This window comes from Berghia stephanieae, chromosome 11 (assembly GCF_034508935.2).
Source record: "Berghia stephanieae isolate SIO BIC M18660-M18661 chromosome 11, UCSD_Bste_1.3, whole genome shotgun sequence".
NCBI classification, from domain to species: domain Eukaryota; kingdom Metazoa; phylum Mollusca; class Gastropoda; order Nudibranchia; family Aeolidiidae; genus Berghia; species Berghia stephanieae.
The window spans coordinates 19,564,705-19,580,744 of record NC_088370.1 but is presented as its reverse complement, the minus strand read 5'-3'; the positions used below and the strand labels follow the sequence as shown (position 1 = coordinate 19,580,744).

General features: G+C 38.2%; 1 protein-coding gene across 3 annotated transcripts in view; it reads left to right on the top strand.

Moving 5' to 3' along the window:
* The window catches only part of LOC144957101 (uncharacterized), a 74,761-nt gene extending 60,051 nt beyond the window's left edge, over positions 1 to 14,710 (top strand). For all 3 annotated transcript variants that reach the window (XM_078888067.1, XM_078888066.1, XM_078888065.1), the window contains exons 3-8: positions 4,518 to 4,715; positions 6,001 to 6,092; positions 10,509 to 10,653; positions 11,832 to 11,983; positions 12,942 to 13,054; positions 13,926 to 14,710. In XM_078888067.1, the coding sequence (XP_078744193.1) occupies positions 4,518 to 4,715; positions 6,001 to 6,092; positions 10,509 to 10,653; positions 11,832 to 11,983; positions 12,942 to 13,054; positions 13,926 to 14,235 (1,010 nt within the window). In that variant the 3' untranslated portion in view covers positions 14,236 to 14,710. The remainder of the gene's footprint in view (positions 1 to 4,517; positions 4,716 to 6,000; positions 6,093 to 10,508; positions 10,654 to 11,831; positions 11,984 to 12,941; positions 13,055 to 13,925) is intronic.
* Positions 14,711 to 16,040: the final 1,330 nt, after the last annotated feature.

Sequence of the window (16,040 nt, the reverse complement as noted above, 5' to 3'; positions counted from 1 at the left end):
ACATTGATAATGTGCTCTTGAATCTACATGTTTCCTATTTGAACCATTCCCTTGTCTTACATTTTCTTGGGTGCTTTAATTATAATTCTATAACATTTTACTATCCCATTTTCTTCCTTTTTACTGGCACTGATATGACCTCAATGTGTTGCAGGCGCCGTAATACCCTTAAAAACAAACATACTACTACTACTACTACTACTACTACTACTACTACTACTACTACTACTACTACTACTACTACTACTACTACTACTACTACTACTACTACTACTATATATAATATAATAATAATAATAATAATAATAATAATAATAATAATAATAATAATAATACTATTATTATTATTATTATTATTATTATTATTATTATTATTATTATTATTATTATTATCATTATTATTATTACTCTTATTATTATTATTATTATTATAAAAATATCAAAACATAGTATTATATACTTTCATATATTAAATCCATACAACCACCAACCGCCAATGTCACCAACCTACAGCACACATTTTCATTAGCATTAAACCCACTTAGACCCCTACCACGACCCACAACCACCCTGCCACTCAAGTGGATTAAGACGTCTACTCTCCTGGCCTTGACAGGACACAGGGTAACTTGAAACCTACCATGTTCATAAAGTGGCCAGGTGACAACTAACTCTTGGCTAAGACAACTTGGGCCTGAATTCTGGATAATAATATAGTATATAGAGCCTATATCATATAATAATATGCAAATCTGCTGACTTGAAATTGGAAAAATTCTTAATATTCAGGGTGTACTATGTAATATCTGTGATATTGTAGTCTGCATCGTTTTTAGGCCTTTATGATCAATTGAGGGCGAAGTGGCCGAGTGTTTAAGGCATTGCACTGTGATCCGCATGATCCTGGTTTGAGCCCCACTTTAGGCACTTTCGTTTTTTTTCCTTGAGCAAGATTATTAACCCCCAATTTGCTCACTTGGACAACATGGGTGATTCCTCTTGACATCTGACATCTTGCTTGATGAGTTATCTATATTCCTTCGTGGAATGCCTAGGCGACGATATCTTATGATATCGTGACGCAAAAGGCATATTTTTTATGGTCAATGTAATGGTCAATGTCATATGTTACAGTGAATGACATAATCAGTCGGATGTTGAAATGGTTTGAACTGAGATATTGCCAGTTTAGTTAGAAGGTCAATTTTTTTTTAAAAATCAAAAATGAGTTCTTGTCATAAATGATTAAATCAACCCTTTTTGTACATCTTCGAGAAATATCAAAGCTTAATTTCATTTCTAAATAATTTTTACTGCTATTCAAGTTGAAAAGTATGAAATTTGAGAACAGTTGCTGGATACCATTCCCATACATCTGACCATAAATTTTAAAAAATCAACAGATTTACTTCAAATAATGATTAAGATGCTCTGTTGAGCATATTCATTCAAAAATTGCAACAACAAAAATGCAAATTCAAAATTTTCACCCTCCGACTTAATCTGTCATGCACTGACACATTTATCAATATCAGAACTGTTCTGATGTTCAACACAACCCTGATGATGGCTATCAAGTCTTGAAACATCGATGACGACTACAATATTGTGGTGAATATCTTAATAATGAATGGCTCCATTTTTTGAATCAACATGTCGAGTTCTCTTAGTACCATATTTGTGTCATAACACGAATAAGAATTAAAGAAGCTGATATAGATAGTATGCGCTAGGGTAAGGAGCTCACAATATTGCCATCCAGAAGTATAACGGACCAACACACAGAACTTTGTGCAACCATGATCGTTTATAATCAAATTAATACAGGTTAGTGAGAATTACTCATAAACGCGGATGGCAAAAAAAAAAACAATAACAAAAACCTGAGTGACGTCAACTTCGAACTATCTATATAGAGAAGTGATAAGACATGGAACGAATTTAAAAATTGAGCTCGGGATAGAGAAGGATGGAAACTATGTCTGTGGCCTTTACCCTGACCCAAGGTGAAAAAGGCAATGATGATGATGATGATGACGATGAAATAATTTATTTAAATAGCGTTTTGGTGCGTCATTTTCAAGGGTTCATAAACTACTGTCCAAGGCTACTTCACTCATACCTTACAGGCGTGTAATAATTGCACTGTTAAACAAATGTAGCTGATTGCCTGTTTTTTCTTGCATTCAGGTATGAAATAGTCTAATGATTTAACGGCAGGTCATGTCAAGAAAGAACTTCCATGACGTGCAAGCACGGACAATATTCTGCCGTACTCTGAAAAAACACGTATTTAAATTTTTGGCCAGATAAAAAAAAATCATCCTTCAAATATCGATCGATTCAGATTACCATGACCTTGTTAGGAACTCTCAAACCCGAGCCTTCATGAAGTCCCTGGTTTGAGAGTTTTTACCAAGATGAGAGTTAACATAATCGATCGATATTTAAAGGACGAGTTTTATGGCCAAAATCTTAAAAACGTGTTTTTCCAGAGATTGGCATGATTGGTCTTACTTGTAGATCTATGTTAATTTAGTTGACGAAACAATAGGGTACTCGGGTCGGTCCAGTGTTTTTGTAGGGTCGAGTCGTTAAGTGATCTTAGGTGTGTGTTGTTGACACAATCAAATTGCCCTTTTAGTATGGTTGTGGACGTCATGACTGGACCAGTGACGTAGCTTGTATTGATAAATTATAGAATATATATTTATATTTACATAAAACGACGTCTATTTTTAGCAGTTTTAGTAGTTGAGGACGCCCAAAGACTAGATGGTCGGATAGGGTAAAGAACGATATGAAAGAACTAGGCCTGGAGAAAGATGATGCTAGGAACCGAGGTGCATGGAGATTTTGCATTCAATATGGCAACCCTGCAAAATGCGGGATAGCTGAAAGAAGAAGTTTTTACCAGTTAAATGCCTTGCTCTGGAAACACAGGTGTTCAAAATTTGGTCATAAAACTCGTCATTCAAATCTCACAAGGATCGGAAACTCCTGGGTTCGGGTCCCGCTCTAAGCGGCGCATAGTTGAGTCCTTGAAAAAGTTTTTTTTACTCACATTCTCTCACCGTACTCGGGTGTAAAATGATCCCTGGCCGTTAACAGCGTTGTCTCTGTTTGAAAAATGGTGATATCGCCAAACAGGCATCATGTCTCATCCTACATGTTGCTGTTGGCAAAGGAACCCTTGTAAAGTGCTTTGAGTATGTTTAGTGGATATTCCCTTTAGATAGAATGCGCTTGGCTAAGAAAGTCACAACATTGCCACCCGGAAGTAAAACGGACCAACACACAAAACTATGTGTAAGCTAGAACGTTTATAGTATGGTTAATACAGTTAAGTGAGAATTACTCATAAACGCTGATGGCAAAAAGCAATAACAAAGACCCGAGTGACGTCAGCTTCATACTTACTATCTATATAAAAGCTCAAGTGTTTCATATATATATTCTATGACCCAAACGCGTCAATCACATTTTGTGTCAGAATTAACTAAATGAAAGATAATATGTTTAACCCTCTCCTTACCAGCGATTTTCAGGATTTTCCCCAAAACGTTAAAAACCAACTAACACAAAAATACATTTTTATCACTCAAACACAATAGCAGTAAGTTCTTGCGATACATAATTTCTTTAGCAAAACATGCTCTACAACACACTGTTCATATTCTTTAAATTTTATGATGTACAAAATAAATTTGAATAAGAAAAATGTTGGTTGTATCGTATCGAATGTGACGATTTTCCTATAGTTGGTAAGGAGAGGGTTAAGTTACACAAGCGAGTGTCATACCACAAGACCATAATATAGCCGCACAAAGAACCTGGAGACGTCCACGTCATTCATTCTATATATACTAATTCATGAATATTTACCAATTTGATACAGATTGCATTGGGCTATACCTGTACGCCAGAGATGCCCGTCTACTTCATTCATTCTATATATACTAATTCATGAATATTTACCAATTTGATACAGATTGCATTGGGCTATACCTGTACGCCCTAGATGCTCGTCTCCTTCATTCATTCTATATATACTAATTCATGAATATTTTACCAATTTGATACAGATTGCATTGGGCTATACCTGTACGCCCTAGATGCTCGTCTCCTACATTCATATGTGGTCTTGTGGTATGACACTCGCTTTCGGATCGGAAGGTCCTGGGTTCGAGCCTCGCGTTCGGCGCATAGTTGAGTCCTTGGAGAAGGCACTTTACTCACATTCTCTCACCGTATTCAGGTGTAAAACGAGTACCTGGCCGTTAACAGAGTTGTCTTTGTCCAAACAAAAATTTGTAATATCGCCTAACAGGCGTCATGTCCCGTTCTAAATGTTACGTGTTGCTGTTGGTCAGGGACGCGTTGTAAAGCGCTTTGAGCACGTTTAGTGGATATTGCGCTATATAAAAACTCAAGTTTTTTTGTTTTTTTTTTTTTGGGGGGGGGGGGGTTTAAAATATATTATACTAATTCATGAATATTTTACCAATTTGATACAGATTGCATTGGGCTATACCTGGACGCCCTGGATGCTCGACCAGACAAGGGCACAGTGGTCGGGTCACACCACGCATTCATGATGAACGTCATGGACAGGTTACAGGAGTATCTACGCGACCTTGACCTTACCAAACTCAAGGGTGGAATGGAATCGAGGCATGTCGGGAATGGAGTCATTTTAGAGGGAGTTAAACACAGTGAGTAGAATAAAGTGCGGCTATGTGGTCTAGTGGTATGACACTCGCTTTCTGATCGAAGGTCCTGGGTTCGAGCCTCGCTCGGCGCATAGTTGAGTCCTTGGAAAAGGCTCTTTACTCACATTCTCTCACCGTACTCAGGTGTAAAATGAGTACCTGGCCGTTAACAGCGTTGTCTTTGTCCGAAAAATTGTAATATCGCCTGACAGGCGTCATGTCCCGTCCTACATGTTAAATGTTGCTGTTGACCAGGGACCCCTTGTAAAGCGCTTTGAGCACATTTAGTGGATATTGCACTATACAAAAGCTCAATGGGTTTGTTTTTGTTTTTTTTTGTTTTTTTTTTTTTTTAAAGAAAATTGATGTGAATAATAGGGTTCAACACTTCCCTCGTAATGACGCATGGTAACTTAGTAACTGATTCTAAACTATCGGAACAATGGCGGACGCCCTGATGAAATACTTCTCCGACGAGCATAAAAGCGTATCCAGAGGAGAAAAACATTATAAATCTAATCATGTTTTGACTTTTATACATTCTGATCACATGATATGTGAAAAAGTTCTAGCCAGCATGGAGATTTTTTTTTGTTTAGAACCAAGCTGCAAGTTGGTGGGCGGACGTGACATCAGACTATTGAATCCAATTCCCCTCAGAAAGAAATATGACGGTCTTAGGTTCGATCCCCAGTCGAGGAAGACTGTTTTGGGGGATGGTTTTGTTTCTTGCATTTTTCTTTCTTGCTTTGCCTGGCACCGTGTCAAACACACTTTTCAGATATTAAAAAAAATAACAACTTTACGCATAGCTTTTATATAGAGCAATATCCACTAAACGTGCTCAAAGCGCTTTGCAAAGGACCCCTGATCTACTGCAACACGTCACATGAAGAAAGAGACCTGATAGGCAATATTACATTTTTTAAGACCGAGACAACGCTGTTATCGGCCAGGTACTCGTTTTACTTCTGATTACGGTGAGAGAATATGAGTAAAAACCATTTTCGAAGGACTCAACAATGCGCCGAGCGGGGCTCGAACCCAGGACTTTCCAATCCGAAAGCGGATGCCATACTACTACTACTACTACTACTACTACTACTACTACTACTACTACTACTACTGATGCAATTATCATCATCCTCATCATCATCATCATCATCATCATCATCATCATCATCATCATCATCATCTTCGTCATCATCATCATCATCATCATCATCATCATCATCCTCATCATCATCATCATGACCATAATTAATATTACCATTTTTGTCTAAAACAGGTTGTATCATCGCACTAACATTTGACAGCCCCGAGGCGTTGGATGGCTTCTGCCAGCTACACAGACGAAATAGACTAACTCCCGTATTTCAGGTATGGACCATCCGTTTTCATTACATATGACCTGCTGCGTAAAGCTGGTGAATAAAATAGATACCAAAAAGTGAATGTATAGAAAAAAATATGGCGTCACTCAGGTCTTTGTTATTGTTTTTTGCCATCCACGTTTCTGAGTACTTCTATCTATAGATAGTATGCAGATGACGTCACTCAGGCCTTTGTTATTGTTTTTGCCATCCGCGTTTGTGAGTTGTTCTCACTAAACTGTATTAACCAGACTATAAAAGTTCATGGTTACACAGAGTTGTGTGTTGGTCCGTTATACTTCCGGATGGCAATGTTGTGAACTCCTTGGCCAAGCGCATTCTATCTATACTGTATGAACCAGACTTAAAAGTTCATGATTACACATAATTTTGTGTGTTGGTCCGTTACTTCCAGTTTGTTGTGAGCTTCTTAGCCAAGTGCATACTATCTATAATTCAATTTGTCGGGGTTTTTTTTTCTTTTTTTTTTTTAGCTTTATCCATATGTGGGCAGGTCCCGATAGCTCAGTTGGTAGAGCGCTCGCTTCACACACAAAGAGACCGGGTTCGATCCCGGGTGCAGTCGAAATTTTTCTCTGACCCCCCTGTCCACCCTGCAGTGATTGGGTAGCTGGGTCTGTTAGATCTGGCGAAAAGCACTTTGCGATAGACTAGCGTCCATTCAAACGTATAGCAACGGCAAGCAGCTTGGTTCTAAACAAAGAAAATTGGTAATTTTTATTCTTCATTCTGGCTAGAACTTTTCCACATGTCCTGTAATCAGAATGTATAAAAGTCAAAACATGATTTTTATGTTTTTCTCATCTGGATACACTTTTATGTAGTGCCGCGCTGAAGACCGGTCTGGACCGGCGGTCCCACGGTCTTTTAGCTGTGAACCGGAGACCGGTCCCATAGGGGAAGACCGGCGGCGGTCCTCACTTCTTATCACCTTTCAACTAGTGCGGGGCGGTCCTTGGCAAGCTTAAGGACCACGGTCCTACGTCTCGCGCCATAGCCTACTACTTCCCCAGCGATTCGTTGCTTCGGTTGCCTATCTTCCACCAATCACCACCCATCCCACTTAATTAATCGCACCCACCCCCCTTTGCCATACACTAAACGACACAGACGACCATACAGGCAGACGACCACCAACCTCCACTCCGCAAACCGCCCTTTCGTGTGTGAGATGGGGGAACAGGAGGCGCACGCCTTGGACGATTCCATTATACGGGGTAAATTTCAAAATTTACTACACCATAATGATCGCAATGACAATGATCTATGGTGAAGGCATGACCCCTCTTCTCTAATGGGTTATTGTTTGAAATGTATGTGACTACTAAAGATGTGTGTGTTTGTTTGTGTGTGTGTGTGTGTGTGTGTGTGTATGTGTCGAACCTAGCAAGTAGCAAATCCGATTTTTTGTTTTCTTTTGTCCATCTCTTGTCACCACTCCTTTCTATCGCAGTGTTGTCATTTAAAATAATAATAATTTAAAATAATGATAATTTAAAATAATATAAAAATTTCGTTTGGTGTTTTTACTAATCAAATAATATGAGTTTCATTAGTTTCTTCCTTCCAAAAAACCCAGTTATAACGTCTGAATTTTAAAAAAGTCCAATAGAATATTTGGGGACCCCGATAGCTCAGTTGATAGAGCACTCTCTTTATACGCAAAGGGCCAGAGATCGATCCCGGGTGCAGTCGAGTTTTTTCTGAATCCCTGTCTACTCAGCAATGAATGGGTAGCTGAGTTTGTTAGATCTGGCGAAAAGTCACCATCGACCCCTCTTATTACCTCATCCACCCCCTCTTATTATAACTTCACGTCTCTCTCTCACTCTTCAATGCTCGCTGCCCTCTAATGTGTGTGTATGGGGGGGGGGGGTAGGAGTTGCGTGTGTGTATCAACGCCACGAACAACTCGATCAACGCCTTGGGCGATGCCATTATCTCCGTTAATAGATGAACAGAAAATCCCAATTATATGGAAAACATCGACTATAATTCCAGTACCCAAAAAGAATCCACCAACTCAGCTGAATGATTATAGACCTGTTGCTTTAACATCAATTATTATGAAATGTCTGGAAAAAATTCTGAAAAGAGAGCTGTTGCAATTTATATATGACCAACACATACTTGATCCATATCAGTTTGCCTACCAACAAAATCTTAGTGTGGAAGACGCACTCCTCACAGTGATGCATTCAATATCAAATCACTTGGATGTTTCACCCGCCAACTACTGCCGAATCCTATACGTCGATTTTTCGTCTGCCTTTAATGCCATGAAAACCAACATATTAATCAGTAAACTGCATGCTCTAAACCTTCCCCATTACCTCATCAACTGGTATAACAACTTTCTCATCGATCGCCCCCAACATGTCAGAGTAGGCTCAAATATATCATCAGTAAAAACTCTTTCAAACGGATGCCCACAAGGGTGTGTAAGCTCACCTCTACTTTACATCCTCTATACAAACGATTGTGTGGCTAGCTTTGATAACTGCCAACTCATCAAGTATGCTGATGACACCGCAATACTCGGCCTGCTCAATGATTCCGTCTCCGAATTTAAATACACTGAGGAAGTTAGTAAATTCAGCAAATGGTGTGCCGATAACTGTCTAGAGCTCAATGTAACAAAACAAAGGAACAACTGTTTGATCACAGAAAAATAGGAAAAAGAGCAAGACAAATAAAAAAAATTAACAATCAGGCGGTTGAAACTGTTGAAACGTTTAAATACCTTGGTGTAATTATAGATAACAGTCTAAGATTTGAATCGCACACCAACAATGTCATCAAAAATGTAACCAGCGCTTGTATATACTCAGAAAATTAAGGTCTTTCAATGTGAACAGAAAGACCATGATACAAATCTACAAGTCATTAATATTGAGTATCGTTTCGTTTGGCATCACAACGTGGTATGGAAGCTGTGGAACAAAAGAAAAATCCAAACTACATAGAACCCTCAGAGAGGCTTCAAAAATAATTAACACAGACCTTAGAAGCCTTGACACAACTTATATTAATGCAGTTGAGAAGAAATCTTTTAACATTATCAACGAAAAGAGGCATCCGCTGAACGAAAAATTCCAACTTCTGCGCTCCGGAAGACGGTATCTAGAAGCAAAATGTCGGACAAATCGACATAAGAGACAACCTTCATTCCAACCGCCATAAAATTAATTAACAAATCTTCTGTGGAAAAATGAGACAACCAATGAAAATAACGAGAAGCAGTGTCGTGAATCATCATCATCGACATTGCCGCCGTCGTTATCATCATCATCATCATCATCATCATCATCATCATCATCATCATCATCATCATTATCGTAGTCATCATCATCATCATCATCATCATCATCATCATCATCATCATCATCATCATCATCATCACAATTATTGCCATCTTCTTCTTAATATAAGACACTATATTTATAATATGGTTATCTGCTGTCCCAGCAAATATATCGTATCGTTCTATCTGTCTGTGTGTGTGTCTGTGTGTATGTATATATGTATGTATGTATGTATGTATGTATGTATGTATGTATGAATGTAGGCATGCATATACGATGATATGCTGGTTTGTATGTATGTCTGCATGTATGTATGTATGTATGTATATGTGTTTGTATGTACGCTCATTTCTTTTGTATACATGTGTAGAAACAATGTGCAAGCGTGTATGTTCGTGTATGGCTGTGTCTGTATTTGTAAATGTGTTGATGTTCATACCATGAACCAAACTGAGCATTGTTTACCTCACATGAATTGCCTTTAATTTGGACAATAAAGATTATTATTATTATTATTATTATTATTATTATTATTATTATTATTATTATTATTATTAATGGGGATAAATTTCAAATTTTATTAAATTATCGAAGTAACAATGAAGTACGGTGAGCAAATAAAGAAGGCATCACCCCTCTTCTCTAATTAGGTTACAATTTGAAATGAGTGTGACTACTCCGTGTGTTTTACTCCTGTAGACCACGGTTTTCATCGTGTAGCGGTCTTTAACGGTTCAAGAATGAACGATCCCACGGTCTCAAAGGTCAAACCGGTTCGAATTTCCATCAGTCTCTCAGGAATGTTCAATGTCGAAAAGGACCGGTCCTAGGACCGGTCCTTGCGGTCTTCATTTCCCAAGGACCGTAGGACCGTGGTCCTTAAGCTTGCCAAGGACCGCCCCGCACTACTTTTATGCTCGTCGGAAAGATATTTTATAAGGCCGTCCGCCATTGTTCCGATAGTTAAGAACCAGTTACTAAGTTACTATGAGTCAATACGGGGGAAGTGACGTCACGACCATTGAACCCTATTGGCAAGGGTTTTTAAAAATTATTCTTTGGTTTATTTTCAACCATTTACTATCAATTTATTTCAGGACATATTAGTGGACAAGGTTTTACTCAAATTCACCAACTGTGCTAAACTGACCTTAAGGGTTAAATTATGGGAAGACGAGGTCAAGGGTTGCAAGGAAGATTTAGTGAAAAGGCCGGATACACGAATACTGTTGTCCAGCTCAGGTATGAAATATTAAATTGTGCGGCTATGTGGTCTTGTGGTATGACACTCGCTTTCGGATCGGAAGGTCCTGGGTTCGAGCCTCGCTCGGCGCATAGTTGTGTCCTTGGAGAAGGCTCTTTACTCACATTATCTCACAGTACTCAGGTGTATAATGTGTACCTGGCCATTAACAGCGTTGTCTCTGTCCGAAAAAAAAATGTAATATCGCCTAACAGGCGTCATGTTAAGTGTTGCTGTTGGTCAGGGACCCCTTGTTAAGCGCTTTGTGTACGTTTAGTGGATATTGCGCTATATAAAAGCTCATTTCTTTTAATCAAGGGAAGTGGTCTATGTGTAGAAGCGACTTTGTGTGCTAAATGTGCTACGTCGCATTTTCATCATTAAGGGAAAACTGCTATGCTGTGTCATTTATTTAAAAAACTTACTTACGTATCCGAACCAGCGACCACTTGAGCTCTCGCCCTTCGGTCTTGTGACATGTTATTTAAAAACAAACTAACACACTTGAGCTTTTATTATATAGTGAAATTCCACAAAACGTGTTCAAAACGCTTTTCAAAGGGTCCATGATCAACAACAACATGAAACATGCAGAACTAGACTCATGACGCCTGTAAGGCGATATTAAAAATTTTCCAGACAGAGACAACGCTGTTAACGACCGGGCTCTGTCTCTGTATCAAATAATTGTAATAATATCGTCTAACAGGCATTATGTCTCGCCCTACAGTGTAAGTGTTGCCGTTGGCTTTCGACCCTTTGTAAAGCGCCTTGAGTAGGTTTGTGGATATTGCGCTGTATCAAAGCTCGAGTTTCTTTTATGTTTTGTTTTTTTGTTTTTGTTAATAGGCGTCATTTGTCGACTTACTGTGCGTGGCTCAGCGGTACGGTCTTTGCTTCGTACCAGGAAGGTACCAAGTTCGATCATCCGCCGCTGCACTGTGTGGCCTTGAGCAAGTCACCTCGCCCTTGCTCAATTGCGGCGCTGCACTGCGGCTGACGTTGGGTTATTCCAGTTTTTCTTTGGAATAGACCCCTAGAGAAAAAATTCCAAGGAAATTCAATTTTTTTTTACAATTATTTTTTAAAGTATTGCTATTGGATTGATACTCCTTGTAAAGCGCTTTGAGTACATTTAGTCGATATTCATTTTTTTTTTTATTGTTCTCGTCTCCAGAGAGAGATTTTGCTTTGGTGAGAAGGGTACAAGAATACCAAAAACTGATGCCACCAAAAGTGGCAAAATCCAGAGACGCAGAAAGCCGGTTCGAGCACAAACTGGGGGAGTTTATGCTGACCATTAAACAGATCCTGCCCCAAAACACCCAGGTAAGATGTTCAACACAGTATCGAACCAAAAAGTAAATAATATAACAGTTTTAAAATTGAATTTCACATGTCCTGATCAGAATGTATAAAAATCAAAACATGATCAGATTTATAATGATTTTCTCCTATGGATACACTTTTATGCTTGTCGGAGAAGTATTTGATTTACTAAGTTACTATACGCCATAACGAGGGAAGTGACGTCACGGCTGTTGAAGCCTATTATGGGCTTAATTTAGTATTGTTGTAATGGACGATATTTTGAGTCTGTTTGAAAGTATTTTCATTCCAACAATGATCCCATAACACTATAGGATATCAGACTTGCAAATAAACTCTACGTCGATTTTAACTTTCGCTTTTCTAAATTTTGTTTAACTATGACGTCACACTAACTATATTAATACCTTACCTTACCGGAGGTCCCTCGCCCTACGGAGGTTGAGTGTCATGGAACGCCATAATTCATGCTCAAGGGCCATTTCCGAGCAGTCGATTATCTTTTTGCCAGTGCTGCCTTGCCTCCACAATTCCTATCCAGGACTTCCTTGGATTGCCTCGTGCCTCTCTGCCATCTACTGTGCGGCTATGTGGTCTAGTGGTATGTCACTCGCTTTCGGATCGGAAGTTCCTGGGTCCGAGCCCAGCTCGGCGCATAGTTGAGTCCTTGGAAAGGGCTCTTTACTCACATTCTCTCACCGTACTCAGGTGTAAAATGAGTATCTAATAATAGCGTTGTCTCTGTTCGAAAATAAATATTTGTAATATCGCCTAACAAGCGTCATGTCCCGTCCTAAATGTTAAATGTTGCTGTTGGCCAGGGACTCCTTGTAAAGCGCCGTTTAGTACGTTTAGTGGATATTACACTATATAAAAACTTATTAAAAATTTTCCATGTCTAGCACAGCTATTATAATAACCTCCCACTAATTTCGTTTGATTCCTTTTATATTTTCAGGTCATCAAAACGATCAAAGAGTTTCTAACAAACGTCAAGATGGCGCGCGGAGTGAAGAAAGTCAATTATGACAACATCGACCACTATCTACAGTCGTTGGAGTTTTTTAGGAAGTATGTCAGGGGCATAGATTTATAAAACAATGAGATGGTCAACGATCGTGTTTTTTTTTGTTTGCAAAACTGAAAAATCATGATTTCCTCTTTAACTCCCTCCGTTACCAGCCATTTTCAGAATTTTCACCGAATCTTTGAACCCACCCAACACAACATTAGAATTTTCTTACTCAACCAGAAAAGCAACAAGTACATTTTATACATAATGTTTTTCCTCAAAATGAGCTCTACAACACAGTGTCAAGTTTTTATAGCTAATACAACATATTTTCATTAAATTTTGTGATGTGCGAAAGAAATCAGAAAGATAAAATTGTTGGTTATATCGTAACGATTGTGGCGATTTTCTGATGGTTGGTGAGGAGAGAGTTAAGTGCTGGAGCTGTTGTCACTGTGATAATCTGCTTCTTTCATTTCGGATTATCTACGATTCTAACACATCTTGCTTTTCTAATCGTCTTTGTGGGTTCTTCTAGCGGGCCGATCAGTTTTTTTATGTATCTAATTTTAGTGAAATCTAATGCATAATGGCCGCTCTCTTATGTGTACGGCATATTATTAAGACAGAACCGTGGGTTCCCCAGAGTAAATAATGCTACATCTTGAATTTTATATCTATTCTCAGTGTTAATGTCTTTAACTCGTCTCTATTGATTGAGTTGAGTTTTAACTGTTTTATAATACCTCAGTACAATTCCCTATAAGAATAATTGCTAAAGTCAGTAAATATAACAAATATCAGAAGAATAGATAGAATGTTAACCTAAGACCAGATTGGAAGTAGATTGTGGAACCATTTAACTGCATTTTTATATGCTTGTCAAAATCATAATGAGAACATGATCAATCTTACTTTCACTTTCAACAGAACATTCCAAGAAATCGAGAGACAAATCGTGCACCCTCTATGCCAAATACAAGCAATTTGCGAAAACGAGAAACAGCAGAACCTGAAGAAAACCATCAAAAAAGCGACCTCAGAAATGCTCGGGTACCTCAAACCGGACGTGGATCTCCAGAAAGTTCGTCACAAAGAGTGGGAGGGCAAGGTATTGCTCAGGGAACAGGGACTATTTTCTGGACTCATCAGCCTTATACCAATGAGTGTTGACCGACTCACTACCATTGATTACAGTACGGATGAATACATAAACGACTTTCCTGAAATCGGGCAGTAATTTGCGACAATCAAAATGAGCGGTGTAGATATTTAGTTGATAAATTGATTTTAAAAAACTTGCAAGGAGAAAAGGAGTTTGTATACGTGTGTGCGTGTGTGTGTGTGTGTTTGTGTTTGTGTGTTTGTTAAACAGAGTGAGAGAGAAAGAGAAGGATGGAGAGACATAAGAAGAGCTCTAAATCTAGAGAGAGAGAGCGAGAGAGAGAGAGAGAGAGAAAGAGAGAGAGAGAGGGAGAGAGAGATAGATAGAGAGAGAAAGAGAGAGAGAGAGGGAGAGAGAGAGATAGATAGATAGAGAGAGAGAGAGAGAGAGAAACAAAGAGAGAGAGAGAGAGCAAGAGAGAGAGGGAGAGAGAGATAGATTGATAGATAGAGAGAGAGACACAGAGAGAGAGAAAGAGAGAGAGGGAGAGAGGGAGAGATAGATAGATAGATAGATAGAGAGAGACAGAGAGAGAGAGAGAGGGAGAGAGGGAGAGATAGATAGATAGAGAGAGACACAGAGAGAGAGAGAGAGAGAGAGAGAGAGAGAGAGAAGGATGGGAAGAGGGAGCAAAGCGTGCATGGGTAAAAATCGTGAAAAATATTGATAATTTCTCCCATAAAATGTATTTGTAAAACTCTACTATATTTATGATTATACTGTTTCATATAAGACGGCAATATTATAGTTCTTGAATTTATAACTTTTAAAGAAATAGACTGGGATATTTTTCGAGTCTTTCACACGGCCTTACAAACTATCGATTCTTTATTTTGCCGTTCTAGTAAATTTAAAACAAAAAAAAAAAAGTTTTAAAAAACAACACATAAAATTTTTTTTTGAAAGCTCTTCCTTCAAATATCGATTAATCAAAATGATCATCGCTTTGTCAAAAACACTCAAACCTAGGACTTCAATAAAGATTTCAAGGAAGTCCCAGGTTTGAGACTTTTTGTCAAGTAAGTGTCATTTTAATCCATCAATATTTAAAGGATGAGTTTTCCGGCCAAATTTCTAAAAAAAATGCGCTGTTTTTATGTTTTTTTCATATTGCTACAGAATTGTGGTTGTTTGTTTATTAGATACATTATCGTTTTCAAATCATAATATTATTATCTGCCAAGTCATGTATAAACAAATCAAAATAAATGTTAATTAAACTGATAACAATTTCAAATAAAGTAAACTGGTGTACTTTTCATCATTTCTTCTTCTTTTTCCTGTTTTTCTAATCTTGAAAACTTCTTAAAATCCCAGGTTTTAGAGCTTTTAACGAGATGAGTGGCATTTTAACCATCTCCTTACCAACTACAGGAAAATTGTCACATTCGTTAAGATACAACTAACATTTTTCTTATTCAATTGTACATCATAAAACAAACAGTGTGTTGTAGAGCATGTTTTGGTAAAGAAAGTATTTATCGCAAGAACTTACTCCTATTGTGTTTGAGTGATAACATAATATATGTTTTTGTTTTGGGTGGGTGTGAAGTTTTGGGGAAAATCCTGAAAAGGGCTGGTAAGAGAGGGTTAAACGATCGATATTTAATTCAAAGGCCGAATATTCTGGCCAAAATTATCAAAGGTGTTTTTAATCTTTTAGAGTATGAGAGATATATATTTAGATTGTATGCGCTTGGCTAAGGAGCTCACAATACTGCCATCCGGAAGTAAAACGGATCAACACACAAAACGTTGTGTAACCATGATCGTTTATAGTTAATACAGCTTAGTGAGAATTACTCAATAACGTGGATGGCAAAAAACAATAACAAAGGCCTGAGTGGCGTCATCTTGGTTCTATCTATATATATATATAT